Source organism: Cyanistes caeruleus, chromosome 5 (genome assembly GCF_971803275.1).
Source record: "Cyanistes caeruleus chromosome 5, bCyaCae1.hap1.1, whole genome shotgun sequence".
NCBI classification, from domain to species: domain Eukaryota; kingdom Metazoa; phylum Chordata; class Aves; order Passeriformes; family Paridae; genus Cyanistes; species Cyanistes caeruleus.
In genome coordinates this window covers 46,015,427-46,035,265 of record NC_141705.1, presented here as the reverse complement: position 1 = coordinate 46,035,265, position 19,839 = coordinate 46,015,427, and the positions used below count along the sequence as shown (strand labels likewise).

Sequence of the window (19,839 nt, the reverse complement as noted above, 5' to 3'; positions counted from 1 at the left end):
GTTCAAGGTGCCAGGTACTGTTTTTGGAACTCAGTAAAGACAAGTGGCTTTCAGAAGGATTTGGATAATTTTCTTCCCTTTTTTTAAGAACTTCCTCTGCTTTATTGCCCCACATGGTGATATCACCAATGACAGGTGTTCCTGTATCCCACTATAAGCTGTAACCCACTCCAGTGTAGTCTGGGTAAATCCATGGCAGATGGTAGGGCTGTATTTCTAATACTGGGGCAGTGGATTTCAGGTGTACTGCACGCCCCTCCAAGTAAAAGCAGACTGTAACCTGCATTCTGCTGTCAAAGGGACTGAGAAAAATGCATTAACAAATGTACAAAAGCATGTGTGCAAGCACACATTGTCCTGATATTGTTTGAATATATACTTGGTCCATTATGTATTCAGAATCAATGACAAAAATGTAAATGCTAAAGTGAGTAAAGCTGGGCACAAGTCCTTAGCATTGCCACTGAAATGCCTGGAGGGCTTTCAGAGCTTGATTCAAGAAGCTGACAGTCATTTCCACTATGAAGAAACAGCTAACAGAAGACACCAGAGAAGCTGCATGTTAAACTCCCTTCAGCACTTACAAAAGTCACAACCAAAAATGCCAAGATTTTTCTGAAGTTTCTGTTTGCAAATGCTAAATATCACTGATCTCACTGAATCTGGAATACTGAAACCCGCAATAAGAAATCCTATAAATACTGTTTAACTTGAGAAAAAACAATCATGCCTAAGAAGAACCAAAAAGGCAGCCTTTTCCAGGCTAAAGTTCTTCAAAGTGTCCAGACACACAGAAGCCTGGCTCTGTTCAGCTGCTGATGTGCAGAACCAGCACAGAGAGGCTGTAGTTTCAACACAGAGAGAGTTTTGAAGGCACCATGGAAGCTGGATTCCACTTGGTGATGTTGGGGAGCGCTGTCTGTTTGCACCTAGACTGACACAAAAGTGGTGAGCAGGAAGGAGAAGGCAGAGAGGCAAACAGCATGTCTTGTTTACAGCAATGCTGCTGCAAGGTGATGCTGTGTGATATGATCTCATGGAAATGTGTACATAATGCTCTTTGAACCATGAGGAAGAAGCTGCTAATTAGTTCCCTGGTAACTGGCCATGCAGTGTCCTTGCAAGAGGACTACTGTGAATACACTGGACATCATCTGATTAAAACAAGAGAAAGGAGCGTAATGTGATGGGATCTTAATGAGATGGTCTTCAAACTAGACCTAAACAAGCTGGACAAGAAAAATCAGTGGTGGCTAGTTTAGAAGCCATTGGGAAGACAAGATAGTTGCAATCATCTGTGCTACTCATACAAAATGTTTGGGAGCCTAAGATTTAAAGGGAAAGAACTTGAAGACATAATGTCCTTGCATACTAACCTGGACCCTCAAATATTTTAGGACCATCATGTAGGATCACTAGTATTTGAAAAGACATGTAAGAAATGAGTTGTACCTCCAGAAGCATATGAACACTGCATATCAAGAACAGGCATTCTTTGAAGTGACAAGAGACACGGACACTTAATGGCTCTGGGTGAGAGATCAAAGTGGGAAAGCACCCTGGGCTGTGAGGATGCAGGGCTGCTGCAGCTCAGCTGTTGAAGAGCAGCCAGATAAAGCCCTTCCAGGAGCAACCTACAACCAGGGCAGGTGGCAATCAGGGCCTCTGATCGCCCATGCTTCTCCTAGAAAAGCAGGACAGTGGGGACCCAGAAGATCTGCCAAAGTTCTTAGCCATGCCCATCTATGGCTCCCACTTAGGAAGTGCTTTCAGACACAGGCTGCCTGTGTTAGAGTCTTCTGCAGGTGAAAGCATGAAGCTGCCAACAGCCCATTCACTGAAAAGCTGGACTTGATGACTCTTGTGGGTCCATTCCAGCTCAGAATATTCTGTGATTCTGAATTTAAATTCATTGTCCAAAGCAGTTTGGGGGAGCAGGGCTTGAAGAGACAGCAAAACCAAATGCAGGTGGTGGTGTGAAACACCAGGCATTGATGCTGGGGATGGCCCTGGCCAAGAGCAGAGTGTCCCTGCCCTCTTTCCCATGCCAGGGGTCTTCAGACCCCAGTATTTCTCTGCTGTTATTCACTTGTGGGTGAATGATATTAACGTTTGTATCCAAATGTAAATACCTCTCTCGCACACAGGAGCCAAACACAAACACACTGATTACACAGTGTCTGGGTCACAGCCCTAGTAACAGAGATAAAAATCAACACATCCCAGGGAACAAGAAAGAAAAGGCAGTGCAAGAGTGAGTCAGCAAATGTTAGCAATATGTTAGTCAGGCAAGCATTTCTGAATGCACCACCAGGCTGCTCACACTGCAAAGTCATAGCCCTGACAACCTAGAAGACCATCCTGGTGTGAGGGCCCCCACCCTTTTGCAGGGGGACCTCTAAATTTTCAAACTGGTTGTGGGAAGACTTAAATGTAGACTTTTTCCATTGCTCCCACCCTACCCCCACCCTTAAGCCTGAGAAAGGAAAAAAATCTGTGCCATGTTTAGAAAGACAGGGGTGTGAGCATGGAAATCTGGTAAAGCAGAGGAGGCTGGCTGTGCTGCTGTGTCAGGTGTCATGATAAAGGCTGCAGGTTTCCAGGATTAGCCTGGTCACTTTGCAGGCCATGAAATGCTCCACTAAGCCTGTTTAGCCTGTGGTTTGGCTCTTCCTTCTGTCAGCCTGCTTTTTCTGCAAAAGTGACTGAGTGCCTCAGAGTACTGCTGTGACATCCCCATCATCGCTGAACCTGCGCAACAGCCATGGGGAGCGGGGCTGCTCCTCTCCTCTCTGGGGCCACACACATCACAACCCACTGCACTGAGTCCAAGAGACACAGCTGCAGAAAGCAGGGAGGGGGAAGAAAAAGCAAGGCACAAAGCTAGGAAGTTTTACAGAAGTCACTGGATTTCACGTCACCAGCAAACTTATTTGCAGTTTTTCTGATCTAAATCCTGTTGTTCCGCCACTTTGAAAATGCAGACTCTAATTAACTCACATGCTTATATACTCTGGCGCCTCAAGGATACTTGCTTTTGCAAATGATATTTATAAAGCAAGAGCTATTTAATACCTGCTTAACATATATCCATAACCTTCAGAATGTCTCCTATGAGTCAACACAGCCTGACTTGAAATGACATCTTTCCTCTTTCTGTTCTGTAAGGCTTTCTGCAGTGTACAGCCACTACCTCAGAGCATGGCAGAAGGCAGCCTAAGCCATTGCTCATATTAACTCATTCAACACTGGATAGTTCTATTCTGGAAGAGGAGCACTTGTACAGAGAGAATTACATCTAAGCCTGTCTCTGGGAAACAAGGCCTTTTCAGTCTAGCCTTCCTGTTTTCTAGTGATCTCCCACACGTACCCACTTACTCCACAGCCAGATCCTGCATTTAAAACTCTTCCCTGGTATTTCTGCAGGAAGCCTGTGGTCCAACTTCAGCAGCACACAGATCTCTGTCTGCACCAAAGCTACAGGTAATGGTAGAGCCATCTCATTATTCATCCACAAAAATTTACATCCTCTTCCCATTCCCATCATGGATACTGACTTGGATGATTCCCAGGCCCCAATTTTAATAATGAAGGTCCTTGAAAATCTCTAGTTCTCCAGACGGGTGCCTTACCCACGCTTTGAATGAAGCAGGTCAAGCAAGACAGTCTAGGGACCACATCACAGGGCATTATCACAGCATACCGTGGGATCCACTTAGAGAGGGATGTTTGTCAAATTCACAACTTAAGAGTGTTTATCCCCACTCCTGCAGCCATAATGAAACAGCCCAAACTGCATAGGTGCAACATTTTGGGCACACAAGCACCAGTACAGACGCCATCATGGGTACTACTTAGGACACATCACCTCCATGCTGTGCTTTCTCCAGGATTGCTTTCGGGACAGCTACACAGCCAAGGCAGCTGGAGCAGTGTGATAGTTTTCTGCCTCTGCTGGTCCCTGCCACTCTGCCACAGGAGATCACAGTCCCAGGAGGAGTCATGAAAGGCTCAGTTTACCCAGCTGTGGCAGTGCTTCCATGTGTGTGGCAAGGGGCCAAAGTTCAGCCCTGGCAAGCTACTCCAGTGCCAGCAAACCCGAGGCAACCCACCCTGCTATCAGCCCCTTGTGCAACCTGGCTGACAGGGAGGCTGTCCCTGTTGCCTCACAGACTGGCTGACATTTAGGAGGAAGCATTTGATCTAGCAGTCAGGAAAAATGCATGATAGTACCAAGTTTATGTTTGTACATGCAATGGAAGACTCTCCAACGTCTTGGGAACCAAAGTCTTGCTTTCTTTTAATGTCACACAGGACTTGGAAGCTAAGAAGAGAGACCTCAGCTGAAAGTCAGTGGAAATGGTTGTTTTCATCTGGGAAGACCTCCAGCTGTAGTGGCTTCAGGCAACGCTCAGAGCAGCCCTTGTGGCTATGTGGATCCACCAGTTTCAAGGCATCCTTCCTGTTCTTAGAAATGCTGCATTATAGAGCTTTCTGTCATTAAAGCATCTAACTCACCAAGAATGTGACTGCGGGATTCTGTATTATCTTAACAAAGGGAAAAAGGATTCTTAAAATACCATAACTCTTGATGGTAATACAGTGAACACAAGTGCTCCTCTTTCAAGATGCACAGCTACTTTACAACACAAGAACTACCTGAAACTCCATTGAGTCAAGACTCATTCTTGAAAATTTAAACAAGGTAAGTGAGTTAAAGATGTCTGAAGCCAAATTCATATCCCCTGTAAACTATCTAGTTTAATGGAAAGGAGTCTAACTCTCTGCCAGCAATAAATATGGATCGTAACTAAGGTCATCAGGACACAGCCTATGAAGACAAAATGCTGGACCATGATCATTAAAGCGTAGGCGAGATACCTGTGGTCTGCCAAGGATCTCCCTTAATCCTGTATGCCATTTTATTGGAAGCAATGAAAACTGCTCACAGTACTTGTAACAGTACATTGAGACACAGCAAAGGATCACCCTCAGTATCTTACACACTTAGCACACCTACCCCAGAGCCACCAGCACTCCTTAGGGAAGATGCCCCATGACACCCCAACAGCTGAAGTCACAAGGACTGCCAAGCCAAGAAGAACATTTGGAAAGCCTGAGGTCAAAATCTGTATTCCCAGCTATAATGCTGATATATGATAGATGCTAAAAGATCCTGTTTTGTTACCCTTGTTCAATTCCTCTCCATCAAGGGCATGTCACTACAGAAAGCAAAGGAAGGAGCTCTACTTGTTCGCCCCACAATAAAAAGCTGTGAGGCAGCTCTTGCAGTTACAGTTTCTCTCTAATCTCTGGATTGCCCGTATTATCAGCCTGGGGTATTTTTTTCTACATGTAGGCACAACTTCTTTTTATTTTCTCCTAACATCTTTTCCAAATATTTCATTTAGAGTAATGTCCATTTCAAAATATGTGAATTGTCATAATTGTTTTACATACCAGATCCTACATTACATTTAGCTAACACACATAGGTTTAGGAAATAAATCTTTACAATGAAGCAAACCACTGTTTAATTCTGGATTTTATTTAATGTTTTTCCATGGGGTGACTGGGAAGTGGCTTTTAAGAGAGAGGGTCCTTTTATACCAGTATATGATGGGGCTGTGGAAAGGTACAAGCAAGCACTCTTCTCTTTTGTTATTATTGACTTACTCAAGAAACCAGGATCCAAGTGATTTTATTAGAAGATGGCAGTGTGACTACCCTGATTCAGTGTTTTTTGTATTCAGCCAGAGACAACACAAGGCCAAGCCTGTGCTTCCCAGCTCCACCAGCCCAACACCAAAATATGCACGAGCTGTTTCCCCACCATGCAGAGTGTTCTACAGAAACATCCAGGGCTTCCCCAGCCACCTGTGCTGCTGACTTGACTGCTCCTAAGAGGAAAAAGATATACAGAAAATGAAAGGGGAATGGGAAAAGGGTGGTAGGAAGTAAAAACCAAGTAAGGATCTGAAAAAAGAAGAAAATGCATGATGGGGGAGAAGAAGGATCAGGAGAAATAACTATGGTCTGGCTCACTCCCTGGCTCTCTACATTTGGTAAGAGAGGGAGTGGTCTTACAATAAAATTTCTCTCAGCTGCCCACTTCCCGTTGACTCAGACACTTTACATAGCAGGCATGTGTGGTCAACAAATGCCATCACCAGTGCCTGCAAGGTGCTCCTAGGACATGACTGAGTGAACAGTACTATAAACTGTCTGTAATCACCAAATACCAGAATCTTGGACATTAAAGAAAACATCCCAAGTAAACATCCTGAGCAGGATCAAAAGAAATCATGTGGAAGGATGTAGGAAGCACATTTACTGTAACTACCATCTTTATGCATGGGCACCATTACACAAGGACCACCTCTCATGAACATCAGGGCACTGGTTTTCAGAATCTTTCTTTCAGAAAAACTGGAAAATAAGTTTTCCTTTATTTCCTAACAAGGGTGAGCATCCTGGATACAAAAGCCTTGAAACAGTCAGGCTCCAAGTGTTACAATAGGAATAGCTGGTGTTGATCCTATCTTTCAAACAAAATTTTGGAATTTGACCATGATCTAAGCACTGATATAGGAGAGGAGCTCTTGGAAAATGCTGGAAAGCTTATGTGAATTTCTTAAAAATTAAAAATATGCATTTCAGTCATGGTATTAGCAGTTAGTGAACAAGGACACTGAGGATTCCTTTCAGTGCTACAACATTAGTTTTCTTTGTGGTCTCCAGCTGTTTGGAGCCATTCTCTCTCCAATGGAACAGAAGCAAAACTTCCCACTGGGTCACAGAGATGGTGGCAATGCCTGCAATGCTGCACAGATATGGCTCTCATAGTCCAAGCAATAATTTACCTAAACTTTTAAAAAATAGTGAGTTTTGTCTGCTTGGGGTACTAGTCTTAAACTAAAGCCCAAGTTTGGGGTAAGACAAGAGTTTTTCATTGCATCCACAGGCAGTGCCTTGCCCAGAAGGAACCTTGCCTAGCATAAGACTCCCAACCAAGATTTAAAAATAATGTATTTAACTCCACAGTACTTACAGAGTTCTAAAACAACAAATAATGGTGTAACAAAATAATCTGATCATTTGTGTACACTGTCACTGAAAGAGGCAAAGTCACTTCCAGACAGTTGTCGTGTGACCAAAAGTAGTATTTTCTTTATCAGGCATGTGACCAAAAATGGTATATTTAAGCACACAGGAGCAGTCAGGTCAGATCAAAGACTGAAATAGGCAGTATGCTGTTTTAGACAGTGCCAACAGCAATATTTTATGGAAAACTATAATGGGGAAATGCCCTCACAAAATAATGTAAAGGCAACATTATGCATCCTGAAATATTTCTACCTGCTAAGCAACCTGTTTCATCATGAGTCTGAAATGAATGCTGCACACTCTCATCAGCAGTTCCACTTAGCTCATCCTCATAGCTTCTGCTTTTACCTGGGAATGGCAGTGGAATCGCTCAGGGGTTTGGGCCAGATGCCCATGAGCATGGAAGATGCCACACACACATAGAACAGGATGGATCCTTGTCCTGGGGTGAAGAACAACAGGGTCCAGGGCAGCTGGCAGCCCCAGAGCTACTGTGCCAGCAGAGCAAAAGTCTTTCTGAAAGCCGAGGTAGAAAAGAGCATCTAGACATCCATGTGGTGGACAAAAGAGCTTGGAGTTTTCTGTGTGGCTGTCAAGACAAGGCAGGTGAGGAAACAAGAAGGAATTGAAATGTAAGGTGTCTACATCACTTCCAGCTAATAACTAACATTTATTTTGCTTGTGTCCAGCAAAGACATGGAAAAGGAGTCAGACAGCCAGCTCCTCCAGGGAGAACAAAAAGGAAGAAAAGTCACAGCTTTCAGCTGTCTGGAGATGATGTATGTTGGCAACAACAAACTTCCCATTAATGTTTACAGAGGACCTGCATTCAGGAGAATCACATCAGGGGACCTAGAGGGTAAATTTCCAGTTAAAGCTAAAAGGAAAATTACATAAGGAAAAAGACAGACATTGTAAACATTTATTAATAAACCCACTATCTGAATGGCACAGTGCAACAAATTTGGCATCCCACTTTTGTTTAGACTTGGGGGATTTTACTGCTATCTTAAGTAGCTCTTAAGAGAGAGGAAGAGAGGAAGAAGGTAGGAAGGAAGGAAAGAAGGAAGGAAGGGGGGAAGAGATGGAGAGAAAGAGAAAAACACAGGAAATTTTATTAGTCAAAGGTAAGACTCCTCTTTTTTCAAAAATTAACTTGGCCCATTGTTTCTTCTCCTTAAAATATTAATTGGCACTCCCTGGGATTGCTCTTTCCAGGTGTATTTATACTACTGATAGCTTGAGGCATACAGAACAGACATTTGGCCTTAATAACACTCTTGACTGACCTTAAGTTTTATGTCCAGGGGTAACTGAGGCCATCAGATATGAAAATCAACACATTCAATCTGACGAGCTCACACCCTGGATGATATCCAATTCATTTTTTTACTCAGTTTACAGACTTCACATACTGAAACTATCAACAAATTTTAAAAATTCTGTTTAGAAGTTATCATCAGATATTGAATAGTCTGAAGTTTTATTGGACTATTTGAAGGACAGTTCCTTTCATAAATTTGCAATTAAAATTTGTCTGGACTTTTGCAGTTTAATCCCACGATACCAACACTAAACTGTCTTGCATCTAATATTACAGCAGCTCTTCTCAGTCCTCGGTTACCACAATCAAGGAGACAAACTTTGCCCCACATCCTTGGCAAGAAGAAAGTATTCTTCACTGCTAGTACAAATGTAAAGCTGCACAGTAATAGCGTAAGACCATTATGTTTTCTGTACTGTTTTATTGTACTTATATCTTACCATCTCAGGATCATCTTTGTGACACGGCAGAAAACCAACTTTGAATATCCCCAGAAAGGAACTGTTCCCTATTTTACAGCAGAGGAACTGAGGCACAAAGAGCAATTTTCAGAAATGACACAGGTCCTTGATTTCCATTGAAATGATGGCACTCAGGCACCTGACTGATGCCCAATGTCTAAAAAGTGGCTATGGCTGCCTTCAGTTTGAAATCTGTCTCCCCACATCCTCAAGAGATACCATTCCCCTGCATGCCACGCACTGCAGAGAACACTACCCTGTGCTCTGCAAGGTCCCAGCTCCCCTGGCATGAGGTAAACCACTGACTTGCATCTCCCCCTCTTCTGCCCCACTCTGAATACCAGCTCTTCCCACAGGAGGTCAAGGACTGCTCAGCAGATGCAAGCTCTGCCATGCCTGTTCTGTGGGACCTGGGTCCCTTCTTTAGGCAAAGCGAGGTCATGTTGCTTTTGGAGTCTTTCCACCTTGTCCTAGTATGTAAATAAAATTCACAGCAAAAAAAATTTGTGTCCTCAAAAAAGTCAACAAGCCTTGCAATTGCCCGTTTGCAACAGAGCACATAGTACAAGGCACACCTTGAAGGGCAGTATCAGTACCATTGCTACTTTGGCTCTGAAAGCAGTCATAATATTTGCAAACCTTGCACACAAACTGATATGATTTTCTTTTTCTACTAGCCCAGGTGCAGCCACAGCCTCGCTGTTTCCTGTTCTGTTGACAGCTTGTGGAATGTTAACCTGGGTGTCCCTGCAGAGCTCCCCACAGGGCTGCACCAGCCTTCCCCAGAGAACCCAGGAAGCCCCAGGAGACGTGAGGCTGTGATGCACACAGGAACAGCACAGCCTGTAGTAGTAGCAGCAGTCTGGGACACTTTGGTCAGGGATGAAGCAGCACAGTAGAAGACAAAACCCTACCACTCCAACCCAAGGCAAGGCTCAAGTGGGCTGACAAAACTGCTGGCAAGAAAAAATTTATTGGGTAGCACTACACAGGTCATGTGGTTACACAAACATCTCACATGTTGATATAGCTTAAGCCAGTGAAAAATTTATTTTATACTTCAGACAATGCTAATTTACAGTTAAAAATAATGTTTTAATCTCTGCTCTTTTCTATTGAAAGAAAAAGCATCTAAATTCTTAACAAAGCTTTCCAAAATGTGTTTTGGAACATCCACATTCCTGAACATCATATTCACTTCTGAAAATGATGTCAAGTTCCTAAATTACTCTTTGCTTCACTCCTGTAAGTTTATTTTTCCCAGAAGTATGTGGTCCTTCACAAAGTCGAAGAGAAATCTTCACTCTCAAGAGGTTTAAAATCATGAAAGCAACATGATGTCAAATGTGTTCATACTCCAGGAAGAGTAAAAAAAAAAGGCCAATGCCTATGTTTCAGTGGTAGGCTGAATCAAGAAAATACTGATGTATTTATCTTCAGGATGATATTTTGGTGTCCACCATATTTTTAATTTTTTTTTTTCCCCTAAGCCCACACAGACAGAAAACACCTGAACTCTGAAAGGACATCTGCTGTTATTCCTCGTAAATTCCATCCTTCTATTCTCAAAGAGCCAAAACCCTGTTATACTCCAAAACATCAGTCTTTGGCTCAGAAAGCCTGCAGGATGAAAGAAAGGCAAAGAAGTGGATCCTCTCATCTCTGCCATGCTCTGCTCAGCTTCATGGGCAGTTTGCACAAGAAAGCAGGAAAAGTCCCCTCTGGAGAATGACATGTGTAGGAGGTAGGCTAAATTTTTTTGGCCAACAGAATTCTGCTCAAGTAAAATAGTGTCTCTGTTGAAAAGAACCAATTCACATCTTCCCTTTGAGTCCTTGCTGCAGCACAGAGGAAAGCACAGGCTGACTGCAGCATCCCTCTCTACATCCTTCACTTGGCATCTAGCAAGAGCTTGGGGCTTGGGGGGGGGAAGTAATTTACATCAGTTTTTGGCTGCTGTACACATATGCCTGGAGAGATACGCTCACAGCCTCTCACTCTTGATTCTGCATGAGGCAAGAGTACCTTAAGTGGATGAGGAGAGCTTGTTCTGCATTTAGGAAACAAACCTGTCTAGGACGATGGTACTTCTGTGAATTATTAAAAGGCAAGTGCATTTACAAATCCAAATTAGCTGACCCTCTGCCCTTCAACATTTATCTCTAGTTTTGACTTGAAAGAAAATCACACCAAAGCATAAATTTCTCCCAGCACTGGCTCCATTTTCTGCCTCTGCCACATAAAAGTTTTGGTAACAAAAGGTTAAAAATAACTTCCTAAACAGATGTTTTCTTCCAAGTATGTAAACATTTATCCTCATCTAAGGTCCATTAAACTGCTTTCAGAATCCAGTTTGAGTTGTCAGATCCCCTTAAAACCAAAAAATACTCAGCAGTCCTTATGCAGCGCCTCTCTCTTTACCGAATCATTACTTCAGTTAATGATAACCACACCAGCCAGTTTCTGCAGCAGAGCCCAACAGCATCTTTAGGAAATAACCAGTTTCACTTTCATCCTGCTCATCCTCCTCCCAGTACTACCTGCAAGCATGCTGCTGGCTGCAAAGGGTTAAACCTTGGCTTTTTAGAAAGCAAAACAGGAGGGGGATGAGAGAGAGAGGAGTGAGGAGAGCCTGCTCAGGGCAGCAGCTGGCAGGAGGACATCAGGCTGGGGCAGGGATGTCCGGAGCGCTGCAGCAGCCGGCGGAGCAGCAGAGGAAAAGTTTCTGTGATTTTAGGCAAGCCCTGGTGTGACGTCAGCTCTCCCAGATAATCTCGGCGCAGTCAGCACAGGCCTCCTGCCTCCCCATTGGCGAGCCCCTCGTCAGCAGACATCTGAAGATAATTATTATTGGCCAGACAATTATAACAGGAACGACTGTCACTTTCTGCTGATGCCTGAACCTGGTGCTCTGCAGCACGATGGAGAAGGACTCCGGTGGTCACCACCCCGTCCAGGCATTCCTGTCCCTTTGCCTTTCCTCAGCACCGGCCAGTTTTTGCTGCCTCACTGGCTGCAGCTGGGAATTGGGATCTCAGAGCTACAACACTTTTAGCTGCAGGTCTGACAGAACCGTGAATTTTCTCCAAAAATATACTTATCTGTAAGAAATAAAGGACTAGATAAAGGACTAGAACTGCATTAATTCTCATGCAGCAGTTTAAAGAAAAAAAAAAATCTTCTCCAGACTATTTGCTTCATACCACTTCCCTCTTTGAAGAAGTTTGGGAAGAGGTGCTGAGATAGTTTGATTAGAGAAATAATTTTAAGCAATTATTTTAATAAACATTTGACTGAACATACTGACTTCACACCTCTGAAAGTTTGAACACAACATGGAAGTATCTTAACGTGACACTGTATTTTATATTCAAAGTTATTCAATGGCACTATACTTCAATGTGTATTTACAACAGTTTTCCCCACAACATAAAGTGTAAAGAGTTTCATGACAGTAAATGGACCTGCTGTTCTTTAACCTCCTTAAATCCCATCATTGTTAGTTTAGGGAAGGCAACTAAGTGGCAGCTCTTACCATCAGGCTGCAGGTCCAAGTTTGCAGCCTCCAACCTCGCTCTGCCACTCCTGCCTCCCTGCATGAGAGCCGGGCAGTCTGGTGGCTATACCATAAAGGTGTACATAAATATAAAGCCAGGCATTCAGGGAGGCATGAAACCCATCAGCTTGTAAGTATCAGGCAACAGACTATTCATTTCTGCTCAAAAACAGCACTCTCTTTACATCAATGTGAATCCAGGCCCAAGCTTTGAGGAGGCATCAGTGCCATGCATGCTGTAGGATGGGGTCCTCCATACAGTGAAGCAGGAACATCTGGAATGAAGGAAGGAGGACCTCGTTCACTGCCATTAGACAAATATGCCCTCAGACTGAATTTTCAGGGGCAAATGGCAGTAAGGAAACAAGCCCTAGGATGGGGAAGAAAAGACTGGGTGCCAGCTACTGGTGAGGGCAGAGGACATGCACTTGCCCCAGGGAATGATGGAGCTTGGAGCACACTCAAAGGACCAAGGCAAAGAGGTGCAAGCCTTGGCTGAACAGAACCAGACTTTGCATCATGATCCTTCCTGACCAACCATACCAGTACCTAGGGATGTATGCCACTACCCCTAGGCTTTGCATTCAAGCTTTTCCAGCTTTAGTTTTAATTAAAAGGGCTTGATGGTGCTTTAACCAGCTCAGAACTCAGAGGATATGTAAAATGATTCATATCCATCCTCAAACTAGGCTACATCTTTATATGGAATCTAGTCAGACATCTCAAAACCCAAAAGTCAGGGTCAACTCCTTAGAGCAAATTCATGCCCCCTAACACCCTACAGCCTTTTTTTTTTGTGTGTGTATATGTTGCAAGGTAACAAGACATAGTTCTGAGATGAGGTAAAATAGCAAATGCCACACCTACAGAATTTGTTTACCTTCATGTCAGACATTGTAATAGTATTGCACCCAAATTTAAATAATAATTACAGTATAAAATCCTGCCACAGTCTTCCCTTAAGCAAGTCCCCCTAGTCTGTTGTCCTGCTCAAAGAGGAAAGGAACATGTTTATCCCTACATACTACTACTTGACAATCTTACCTTGGATGGCTCTTATGTTAAGGATGTGCACATTAAGGCTACACCTACAAAGTGCAGGAGCCATGTACTGCCATTGATGTCTGCATACACAAACCTATTGAGTCATCCTGATAGGAAGTAAAAAAAGCTGCTATATTTTACCAGTTCGGCTCCCTGCAAAACTCTAATGCTTGAACAGGACCCGTTTCATTAAGCAAGGGCATTTTTTCAAATGCAAATAAATATGCAAATTCAAATAAAAATGCACAGTTTAACCTGAAACTCAGAAGAGTCTTCAGCAGCATTTTCAGGAAAAGCCTGTCACAACAGAGACCTCAGAGGCCACAGCTCTATTTCATTTCCAAAAACATTCCCAGGACACAGGAAGATCATTCTCCTTCGCTCTCACGAGAATCAAGGATATTAATTCATCGGTTCCCTCAGAGAAGGTGAAACTGGACTGAAAAGCATGTGGACATGTATGATCGTGTCTCTTTAGCTGTACAGCAGCAGTGTAACACTGAGTTTCCTCCTCTGAACCTGGGAAGTGGAAGCCTGGTGTTATGGAGTCCCAGCTGGCGACCTCTGCAGCACATGAAACTGCCAGGGAGATTTTAGTAACACTGCTTAGTATTTACATAGTACCTGACATCTTCAAGGCACTCAGCAAACACTACCTAAGTCATTAAAGCACCTCATAAGGGCATTTCAGCATTATTATTCTCCACTCCCCTGGTCTTTCTTTGCTGGGGAAACTGAGGACTAGGAGAGGTTATGTAATGTTCCCAAGGTCACATCATGAAGCACAGGAGAGTCGAGGAGAAGATGCAGGAGTGCTAGTTGCTAGGCATGTTCTTTAAAATAAACTGTATCTCTCCTGGGTTATTTGACTATTATGTATACTCATGTATCATCCCCTCCAGCCTCTTTCACCAGCATGTCCTATTCTGATACCAATTTTCTTCTGCAACATGGACAGAATGGGAAGCATCCAATATTCCCAGCCCAAGAATATCTACGTGGTCTCTTTTCTCCTGAAACATGAGTGACACCAGGCACCCTTCAAGAGGTGATGAACTCACCTGCAGAACAGAGGGAGACATAGATGCACTGAAATGGTCATTTTATTATATTTAATTATACCGCTCTTGACGTTCCCCAGACAAGCCAATAAAGGATTCTAGCAAATCCCTGGCTGAGATCCACCTAGGATCCCGGACCATTCTGCCTTACAAATGTAGACACCAAAGCCTGGGCCCAGAGGCAGTCCTATCCTAGCACTGTCACATGAGGGTGGCATGGGGAAGGTCCTCAGGAGCTCAAGAGGGCAGACAGCACAGCCACGGGAGGGCATGCAGGCAATGCAAAAGTTGGGGCCTGCAGGAGCAGCAGAAAGGGCAGGACTGAGCACTAGGAAAGGGTGGTCAGGGACAGTGCATCAGCAAGGCACAGGTGAGCGGGGGCAGACTGTGAACGCAAGGCCCGTGCAGGTGGACAAAGCCAGGACGAGGACTGAGGCAAGGTGGGCAAGCGTCATGGAGAGAGGGATCCCGGCCCCGAGCACAGCTCAGAGGGCCCCGCGGAGCGGACAAGGGCAGCTGGGGCGCTCTCCATCCTCGTCTCCCTGCTACCGGCCAAGGCCCAGGGATGCCCCCGGGGCAGCGCCTGGCAGAGAGCAGTCTCCCGGCACAGCCGCTCCCCTCCGGCGGGCCCGGCTGTGAGCGTCCGTGTGTCCCTTGGCGGGGCCGCCAGGCTCCGGCTCGCCGCGACCCGGGAAGCCCCGACGGGTCCCTGCGCAGCCCCGGTCCCGCCGCCGCTCGGCTCGCCCCGGCTCCCCGGCCACACGCACACGCCGGGAAAGTTAATAACCGCATGGCTGCAAATGAAGTTTAATACCAGCTGGGGGAGGGGAGGGGGAAGGCAAAGGGGCTCCGCGGGGAGCGCGGGCAAACGCGCAACTTGTTTGAACGAGGCTGCGGCGCGGGGAGCGCTAGGCTCGGGCAAGGATGGAGGCAAGGGAGGCCGAGGGCAGAGCCGGGGCACGTGTGCGGCTCTGCGCCGCCGGGCCAGCCGGAGGGCCGGGGCGCGGCGGGAGGGGGCGGCGGTGGGGCTCGGGCCCCGCAGAGCACCGCGCCGCGCCGCGCCGGCGGCGGGATGCCCCGGCCTTGTGTAAGCCGGCGCGGTGAACCCCGCCCGGGCGCGCAGGTAGCGCCGGCGGCAGCGCCCGTGTGCCCGTGCACGGCGGCGCAGAGCCGAGCCGAGCCGAGCCGCGCCGCACCGCGCCGGCCGGGCGCAACCCGCGCACCCGGATGGGCTCAGCGCCTCCCCGATCCGGGCGGGCGGCGGGGCCCGGGGGCGGCACTCACCAGTTTTCCTGCATCCACTGGATGGCCGCATGCTCGTTGAACTGCTTCTCGAATTCGTATTCCTGCAAAGTCAACACTGACATGTTCATTGGCCCGGTGGCTGCGGAGCCGCTCCCCGCGCCGAGATGCTGCCTGCCGCCGCCTCGGGAGCCGGGCCCCTGCGCGCCCGCCGCCGGAGATCCCCCGCCTCTGGCCTGGCCCGCCCCGCCTCAGCGGTACCCCGGGTTTAGCATAGCTCCGCTCCCCTCCGCGCCTCTCCTCCCGGGCCCGCCGGTCTCCTCCTCTTCTGCGGCCGCCGCGCAGCGCCCGGGGGCGGCGCGGTCTTAGTGCCCGCCCGCCGCCGCCGCCGCCGCCGCCGCCCGGGACACCCGCCCCCCGCCGCCCCTCGCACAGCCCCGGCGCTCCTGCCGCACCGCGGCGGGCTGCGCTCCTGGCAGGGAGGAATCCCCGGCCCCCCCCACCCCCCCCACCCCAGGTGTCAAAAATAGCTACAAAAATAGGAAGCCCCCACCCCTGTGCTGAATCCGTGCCGCAGCGCCCTGCGTGCCCTCGCCGGCCAGCCGGGAGCTAAAGAAGCACAAGCTCAGATTTAGCTAGAAGGGCAGATGCATGCAGTCCCCCCGAAGAAGCCTACACACCCCCCGACATGTCCTGTTTTGCATTTAGATCCCAGCGCACCTGCTGCGGGTGTCTCCATCCCGCGGGAGGGGGATTCTGCCCCCCTGCCCAGCCGGGTCCAGCTTGCATGGGGACAGGGGCTGCAGCTGGCTGTCCCCATCCGGGGGGCGCTGTCCTGTCGCCAGGCTGCCCCGAGCTCCCTGCTGTGCACATACACGCGTTTGGATGTTACAGTAGGCGTGGGGCTGGTGGAGTGTGGGGCAGAGACCCTAGGTCTAACCATCACCTGCTGAGCTGCTCTAGCAGTTGGGTCACACAGTGTTTATGTAGCCTTAATTTTCCTTCCCGTCTCATCTGCCACTTGCTGATGTTTCCAGCTGAGCTCTTCCGACTCCAGCAGCATCCTGGATGTGCACTGCAGTACGAGCAGAGCTAAAAGAGTGGTCCCAGCCCCCACTGAGCTTGCAGTCTTAAGGCAGGAGGAAAATGATGTCAAGGAAGCCAGCCTAAGCAAGCAGGTCTAGCAAGGCCAGCATGCTCTTGACTCTCCTGGACTTCAGTTCTCATTGACATGGAAGGCTTTAGTATCATTAAACCCAAGCACTGGGAAAATTAAAAAAGAGAGCCCTCAAGTATAGAGACATCAACTGCTAACCAGTCTGATGATCCTGCTTGCATTTGGACTACCATGCTCTTCAGTGTCATGGTTTTCAGCACATTAACCCAAAGGTCTGAAGACCTGCTCCGTTACACTGGCAGCATCCTAAAGTTGGTGTCAGAGCTGGTGAAGCACACAGGATGAAGCCGAAGGTTATGAAATATTATGACAAGGGCTCCTTTAGGGGTAGGATGGCCATAGGGCTTCAGATGAGGTTGTCTGTTGCCCCCACAGGGTTTCTGTCTAGCTGGGAGCTCAGCTGCCAACCAAATTCAGAAAGCATCCATGTGGCATTCAGCCTTCATTGTGGAGTGCAAGACATCAGGTAGAGGTTAAGAAATAGCAACACTTGAAAACTGACTGTAACAGGTTCAGGAAATACATTAACAGCCTGGAAGTACTAAACCCTACTGAGATTCACGTGAGTCTCAGAAACTCATGGGGACTTTCCCAAGTTTTCTGTATCTCTCAGGACTCCTGCATAGGTTGAACAATCTGCAGTGAATCTTACTTTCTTTCCTGTCCTGCTTTACCTGAAAATTTCCCCTAGCACTTTACTATCTACAAGTTAATCATGAGGCTTGGGGTCAGTTGAAAAATTTGTGTGAACAATGGAAGAGCATATAAAACCTTCTTGACCTTGAGGAGTTTGTAAAACCTACTCCAGTTTATACTGATCGCAGTTAAGAACAGTAAACAAAAACATATAGTCTGTTTTGAAGGAAAATAACTTTTATGTAACTGTTTTTGAAGCAATTCAATTAGTTCTCACATAAAAGCACAAACTTGAAGTGAAAGTAGGAAATGCCTCTCAGGAGAAAGGATGTGGGGAGAATGATGTGGTCTCAAGAGACAGGGAGTACAGCGTTAGTCCCTCTGTGCTTGTTCATGTGCATACCTCTATATTGTGGTTTTTTATGGGGTGCCCATCTCATTCAGTGAGCGGATAGTTATTGAGCATTACTTTTTATTCCCTTTATTTAGCATGTCTCCTATGGCTGTGTAGAAGGCATAGCAGGTAAATGATACATTTTATACCAGATATATGTTTATGCTGTTTCTGTTTATCCAAGACCCTTTGGTTGAATAATGCAAGCAGCTTCATTCAGGATTCACAGATAACTCTCTAATCAGGTTGGGCACCTTATCATTATCATTTCTGCTACCAAGCAAATAATTTTCCCTCTCTGTCATAGAGTTAATTTATGGCAAAAATCATTAGGCTTTTATTGCTGTAAGAAGTAATTTTGAATAGTTAGTCTTACTGATGAATAGTTAGGTCTCAACTAAACTCTTAGCAGCTGCTGGAAAATGAGATGCTATACTGCTGACAAGTCAACATAAGGTATAGTAAGTGGCAATGAGAGTTGACATTGTGATTTAAATGTAACACCGATTACTAAAACACACAAAGATTTGAAGGAGGCCTGTGTGCTCAGAGCTTATTTCCAGCTGTATCAATTATTGCATCAAAGGATTTGATCTCTCTGTTTGTGATTTTGCCATACTTGAAATGAAAGCAACAGGCAATAATGGAAACCATGGAAAACAGAGTTCTTCTATATACCCCATAGTCTAGAAACAACTCAGTGATGCTCTTGGATAAGGAGATGGGAGTTAGTATCAAGAATGAACGGTCTTAACAAAGAGAAAGGTTTCATCAAGTGCCAGGCAATGAACAAAAAATGTCCAAAGGATGTTTATGGCCAGCCCAAGTCTACCTAACAACTCAGGCCCGCAAATTGCTTGTGCCACTGCATTACTCCTGGTCTCAACCGTGGGCAGCTGGGAAGCCGCTTGAGTGGATTCCATGCTAAGTCTAAGCCTATGAACCAACTGTTGTACACAGGAAGTGTTAGCACATAACAAATTAATGGCAAACACTAATCTGAATTACAAGGAAATTTAAAACAGAATTATTGTGTCATGTTTAAGGCCTGTAAAATAGCCTATGTCTCAATGTACTCCCTTCTGTCATGCTACAGTACCCAGGGACTTCATCTTGATCACGTGCTTAGAAGTCACCTGTGTGCTCTGAAACCACCTAGATCTGAGCTCTGAAATATTTTTAGTGCAGCTCATGCCAGTTACCACAGAAAAGATGATGGGTAGGAGCAAGCTGCAGAGTGTACGCTGGGCCCGGGCAGCAGCTCCAGGGTGCAGCCCTTGTGGGTAGCTCAGATGGAAATCTGCCCCTCCTCATTGTCAGGGCTTTGGTTAAGATTGGCTCGATAAAATCTTACTGTTGTAAGTGGGGTAATTTTATCTTTGTCTTCACATGGTTCACCTCCTCAGCCCCTCTCAGTATTTCCTTCACAGCCATAAGAACCAGAAGCATTCTTCAGCTTGAGCTGAAGCTCTAGGCCATGGTTTGTGGCAAGAACTGGAAAATATCTGTGGGTTTGGATCACATGACATCTCGTATATAAAGCACAATCCAAGAGCAAGATCTCCCTCCTTACAGCCATTTCCATATAAATCACCAAATTTGTGTTTGCTATCTTTGCACACACTAGTAGCAGTTCTTAGCATATCCCAGATGGTATTCATTCATAGGCAAAAGACACGAGTCTCTTTCTGCATTATCTGCCAGTACATCTGCAGACCTGTGGAGTGCTTCATCTGTACAAGCTGGGGAAAGCACAACACCAACAGCATCCTTCCATCGCTAAAGCATTGGATAGGATGATATCAGTAAATGGGAGAGAAAATAAACTGGCTTTCAT

At 46.2% G+C, this 19,839-nt stretch overlaps 1 protein-coding gene across 2 annotated transcripts in view; it reads right to left on the bottom strand.

Annotated features, from left to right (window-relative positions):
- Positions 1-16,107, bottom strand: part of ELOVL6 (ELOVL fatty acid elongase 6) — a 79,364-nt gene extending 63,257 nt beyond the window's left edge. The window contains exons 1-2 of one of the 2 annotated variants that reach the window (XM_086889421.1): positions 16,057-16,107; positions 15,838-15,899 (exon numbers count right to left, since the gene is read on the bottom strand). In XM_086889421.1, the coding sequence (XP_086745547.1) occupies positions 15,838-15,851 (14 nt within the window). In that variant the 5' untranslated portion in view covers positions 15,852-15,899; positions 16,057-16,107. Of the gene's footprint in view, positions 1-15,837; positions 16,018-16,056 lie in introns of those variants that run through there. The other variant, XM_086889420.1, reaches the window with a different exon arrangement.
- Between the last annotated feature and the right edge of the window lie 3,732 nt (positions 16,108-19,839).